Source organism: Eurytemora carolleeae, unplaced genomic scaffold, assembly GCF_000591075.1.
Source record: "Eurytemora carolleeae unplaced genomic scaffold, Eaff_2.0 scaffold512, whole genome shotgun sequence".
Taxonomy (NCBI): Eukaryota; Metazoa; Arthropoda; class Copepoda; order Calanoida; family Temoridae; genus Eurytemora; species Eurytemora carolleeae.
Window position 1 is genome coordinate 178733 of NW_019396445.1, and position 5314 is coordinate 184046.

General features: G+C 30.4%; 2 protein-coding genes across 2 annotated transcripts in view; both read left to right on the forward strand.

Annotated features, from left to right (window-relative positions):
• The window catches only part of LOC111703442 (uncharacterized), a 14895-nt gene extending 14781 nt beyond the window's left edge, over positions 1-114 (forward strand). Inside the window, exon 15 of the mRNA XM_023475380.1 lies at positions 13-114. Coding sequence (XP_023331148.1) covers positions 13-83 — 71 coding nt within the window. The 3' untranslated portion in view covers positions 84-114. The remainder of the gene's footprint in view (positions 1-12) is intronic.
• A 36-nt stretch (positions 115-150) lies between these two features.
• LOC111703443 (prolyl 4-hydroxylase subunit alpha-2) lies at positions 151-4373 on the forward strand. The gene is made up of 8 exons (XM_023475381.1): positions 151-241; positions 575-633; positions 1441-1506; positions 2100-2126; positions 3095-3165; positions 3695-3731; positions 4095-4165; positions 4256-4373. The coding sequence occupies exons 1-8, from the start codon at positions 186-188 to the stop codon at positions 4325-4327; spliced, it is 459 nt and encodes a 152-aa protein (XP_023331149.1). The 5' UTR covers positions 151-185; the 3' UTR covers positions 4328-4373.
• Positions 4374-5314: the final 941 nt, after the last annotated feature.

The following is a 5314-nucleotide window of genomic DNA, read 5'->3' on the forward strand; positions in this document are numbered from 1 at the left end:
TCATCTGTTAAGGTTCTGAAAGGAAAGGAAAGGACTGGAGTATGAAGAATGTGTGGATGAATGAATCTGATATCATCTGTTAAGGTTCTGAAAGGAAAGGAAAGGACTGGAGTATGAAGAATGTGTGGATGAATGAATCTGATATCATCTGTTAAGGTTCTGAAAGGAAAGGAAAGGACTGGAGTATGAAGAATGTGTGGATGAATGAATCTGATAGTAAAGGATTACAAGTTTTATCCCGGTAAATATAAAGTCAGTTTTACATAATTTTAAGAATTTTGATAATATTTTTGCACCGCGAAAATTTTACTTTAAAAAGGGGGGGGGAGAATTTTTCAAGAAAATATACACCCTTTGCTTTAAATAACCCAACTCTACTTTTATTTTTTTTTGCTTCATTGATTCCAAAGTTTGCAAATTCCACAGTAAATGTTTCTGATTTTTGACGATTGGCTATTTTTTACACAGATATTGGAAAAAGTTTGCCTTTTCATAAAAAAAAATGTATCTACTGTTAAAAAGTGCAAAATTATTTTCTTTAAAATCTTTCTTTTCATAAGTTGAATTATTTCAGGAGACTTGAGGCAGCTACAGGACTCTCAACAGATAATAAAGAAGAACCATTTATGATTGGTACATTTTCATAAACACTCCCTTTAATTGTTTTCAAGGGACTGTAAGCGTAATTTCAAGTGACCCTTCTTGCAAAGATGACAATGCCTGATTTACATCAATCTGATCAAGAATGCGGAAGATATTGTTTTTTTCTGAATAAAGAAGTGTTTATTTCTTTGAGCTTCTCCATTGTTTCCTTATAAACGAGAGAAACCGCAAATTATAATAAAACAGTTTAAAAAACAATATTATTGATATATATAATATATACTTGATCAGACAAACGATTTAATGCTACCGTTGTAAATCGGGCATTGGTACAGAGGGTCACTTGAAATTAAACTTACAGTCCCTTTAATTTCAAGATTGGAAAGAAGTTATGTAGACCTAGTTGAGTCACTTCTCTTGTGCGCCAGTTTAAGTTAAAAAAAAAGTGGTTCAACAAAGTATATCAACAAATAATATTCATTAAAGGAATTGAGTTTTTGCCACAAACTCTGATTTTCTAATTCAAATATCTTTGCAATCCAATAATGTAGACCTTAATTATTTCAAACTATGAATTCTGTTAGAGCAAATTATCTAAATTTGAAGTTTTAAAGTTTTTCACCATCAGGTTGCAAAGATATGGAGATAGGTAACTTTTAGTTTGTGGCAGATTAAATTCCTTTGGTCCTTAAGGTTGATTTTAATTTCGAAATATTAATAAAAAATCCTATTTCTCTCTTGATATAAAGTTCAAAATATTTAAAATTTGAGTTAGTTAGGTTCTATTTAAAGTTTCTACACCCCAAGTTATCTTTTTTATAATTTTGTTTGATTAAGGAAACTATGGTATTGGAGGTTCGTATGGAGTTCATCCTGATTATCATCATCCAGAATCATCAACAGGAAATTGTTATTAATAATAGAATAAAAAAAAACCAAAGATGATGTAAAGTTTTTATTGTCTACGTTATCACTATAGTTTCAGTAGAAGTAAATATTTCCATTTACTGATAGCGCCGATTGAATGATTCATATCTCTAATTGGATAATGAGATAGATGTTACCGCCGTACTATTTCTATTGGTTCAAATAGACATCAAACAAATGAATGAACACTGATTTTATCCGGCGCTAATGGACTGGCATACAGAAGAGTTTATTCGATATTTTATTAATATCTGATTGAAACGATATCTTTTAACTCTTTGTCTGGTCAAGGGATCTGGCGGAAAATCTTTATGCTTCTCTTTCATTCTTAATCCTTTATTATCCAAAGTATAAAACCTAATTAGTAAACAGCATTAAAATAAAATATTAGTGTTGCCGGGGAAGTTTAAATTCAGTTTGAGAAACAAAAATTCGAATAGCCATGCGTTACCTCAAAAATGTTCAGCCGTTTGACCAACCTATGGCTAACATATACATAGATGATGTAAATAAATTGATCAGTTTTTTTATCAATAATCATAACTATTCTAATAACTAATAATTGCTAGATAATCGAATTATGACAACAATGACAGGTAATCAAATTTAAATTTGGAATTTATTTGGGATTTAAGAACCCTAGAAAGTGCAAATCTATTGCAAACAACGAGGTTATTGTGTGTAGAGTGATGATGTACGCTATTCCTTTTCTAATTGTATAGGCTATGAACTATACCGAGAGCGTACTGCATGCATATTTGTTTATTATAAGGAGATTCTGGCCTAACCTATATAGTATATCAATATTAGTAAACAGTTGTAATTGTACAGTTTAGCTAACAGAGCCCAAAACTTAAGACAGAGTATCGTAATGAAAACCAGTTTTAAAACTCGGGTTTCGCGAATGGGGTTAGGCAGTTTTGTAAATATCAATATTCTTGTAATGAAATATTATTTTTTTCAAGTTGTTTATATTCTCCATTTTTTTCGAATCTCTTAAATCAAAATCTACACAAATGCTAAGACCCCAGAAAAGAAACTCGGTAGTTTCGTTCAACGATACTCTTTTAAATTTCGGGCTCTGAGCACACGGGTAGAGAACTATCATCCCCCTGATTGCAAAGGTCATAAGAACATGGTTGAAAAGACTTCATCAATAAATATATTGATTAGAAAAAATGGGACTGTATACGGACTTCCATTTAAATATCCGTTTTATAAAACTTTTCACTTTTCACTAAACGCTACTATATCTTCGGTCAATGTACTGCAGATTATTGCAGAACGCACCGAAAGCTTAGTTAAGGGTGGGTAAAGTTAAAAGCTTTGTCTGATAAAGTATTAATTATATATCAATTTTTCTCGTTTTGAAAATTGAATTTTACCAGAGTGTCTTGTGCATTTACAATGCAAAAATTATCAGAATTAAACATTTTTGTAAAGAAAAACGACGATATTTTCAACTTTATTGATCATGTGAAAAGAGTTGTGAATCTACCAAGCTCCTCTGTAAATGAAGGGTCACTTAAAATTACAAGAACAGTCCCTTTAATTAAATTATTAGTTGTATCAAGCCCTGTCCAGGGAGGAACTACAGTCTGGCCATTCCTTGGAGTATCAGTAATATTACAAAAGGTAATTCTAGACTTTACCCAATTTAGATGAGGGCTGGGCATGATCAGAATTTTTCAGTTGTTAGTTAACGGTTGGTTAACGTACCTTCTTTAACGATCGGCAACAAAACAACGTCCGATTGGTAACGATCATCGAAAAGCTACAAAATATTTCTTACATAAACTTCTCTCTTACTGCAGAATCTTTTAAAAATCAAATCTTATAAAATTAAACGCTATAAAATGTTTAAAAATACAATAGCTTTTTCTATATCATCGTTTTGTTTTTTGTTTTTCAAAAGATCGTTATATATATATATTCTCCCACGTTTTTTCTAACTACGAAGGTTCGTTAGCTTTGCAAAATCAAAAACGAAACTGAACACTATGGTTTTTACTAGACACTTATTAAATCACTAATTAAGTGTAATCGGTCTGTGTACACTGCACAATATCTAGGTCCCATGCTCATTGAACTATTTAAATCACTTTACATAGGCTTAATGTTTATTTTTATCCAATACATTTTTTTTAATCTTGTTAAATTTTAGGGCGATACATTGATTTGGAAAAATCTTTCTAACGAAGGTATGCATTTTTTTCTTCCAAAAGTTTTTCTGTTTTAATTATGTGTTTTTTTTTCACCTCTAATAATTTAAACCAGCCTCATCTGAAAGTGATTGTTCTCTAAAATCTAAACGAAACTTTTTTCTAAAATAGATTTTTTTTGCTATGTTGCCTTTCTTCAGGAGGTATTCTGCACTTTTTAGAATTAAGTAACTAAAAAAGATATATTTCAAAGAGTTCAAATTTTCAGCGTTTTGGTGGTTTAAAAAACTGTTTTTTTTTCATCAAACTTTATTGCAACATTATTTTTTGAAAATTTGAATTTTTGAATATAATATTGAAAGATATTATCTCTGGAAAAAATATTTTTTTATTTGTAATTAGGCGATCCCTTAGTTCTAACCCACCATGCTGCTTGTCCTGTGTTACTGGGAGATAAATGGATTGTTAATAAGGTTTATTATCATTATTAATAATATTAATAATAATAATGTTAAGAATAATAATAATAATAATAATGATAATGATAATAATAATATTTTCAGTGGTTAAGTTATAATGAGCAGTGGAACAGAAATAAGTGTATGAGAACAGCTGTGAATAAATCAATGAAGTGATTTTGTCAAGAGATTTTTAGTTTTATATATAAAATTTGTAATTTCCTTTCTTGCCCTTACGTGCGTCAATCTTTACATGCGTCAATCCTTACATGCGTCACTTTTAGTTTTGAGATAAAAGGTTACTGTTAATTATCTTTCTCTTTAGATGGAGGTTCATTTAAAAAGCACATCGACGGACATCTTAAAAATGTTTGCTCTAAAAAAATTGTCCTTCGTTATCTCAGGCAAACCATCTTATAAGCTATGAAGTCCCGGCGGATCAAGAATGCACATAAGTTAATTTTGTGTGTATAGCAAAGGGTATCCACAAAGGATTACATTGTAAAGACGACTTAAAAAATCGATAGTTATGATGATTCCAAGGTTAAACAGTCTCATCCTTTGTGGGTAACCCTGTATCTTGCTCAGGAAAAAAACTTTTTCTTATTTGCTCTCACCCGCATTCTCCTTCCCAGTTTGTAACTGTACCACGTCCCTGAATGCATCTAATGCTAAGAATGATGAATCCTCATGAAGTTTGTTAAACTTTTCTAAACTCTACTTCAAGTTCTTTAAAGTACAAAACTTTAAACTTTATTACACTGTGGATATTCCAACTTAAAGGGATAGACCGGCAATGTGACATATTTGAGCTGAAAGTGCAGTATTGTATTCTACTTTTGAATTTACCTTTTTTTACATTGAACAATACTACAAGAAGAGTGTAAAGTCAATTGTAATATTTCACCAGTTATTTTAACCAGCGAAGAAATTTTTTTTTGCAATTCTAAGAACTAGTCATGCATATGCATACAAACAGGTTGAAAAAAATGATTAACTTTTATCTTTGAAAATAAGTTATCAAAATTCATTTTAAAATCTCATAGGTTTATGCAAATTCTTTCAGCTAGGGTTGCTTGTCGGAGGTTTTCTTCATTTTTACTGTGAGGAAGACATTTTAAACAGATCAATTCTTCGGTTCTACAATATTTTTTTAATGAAATA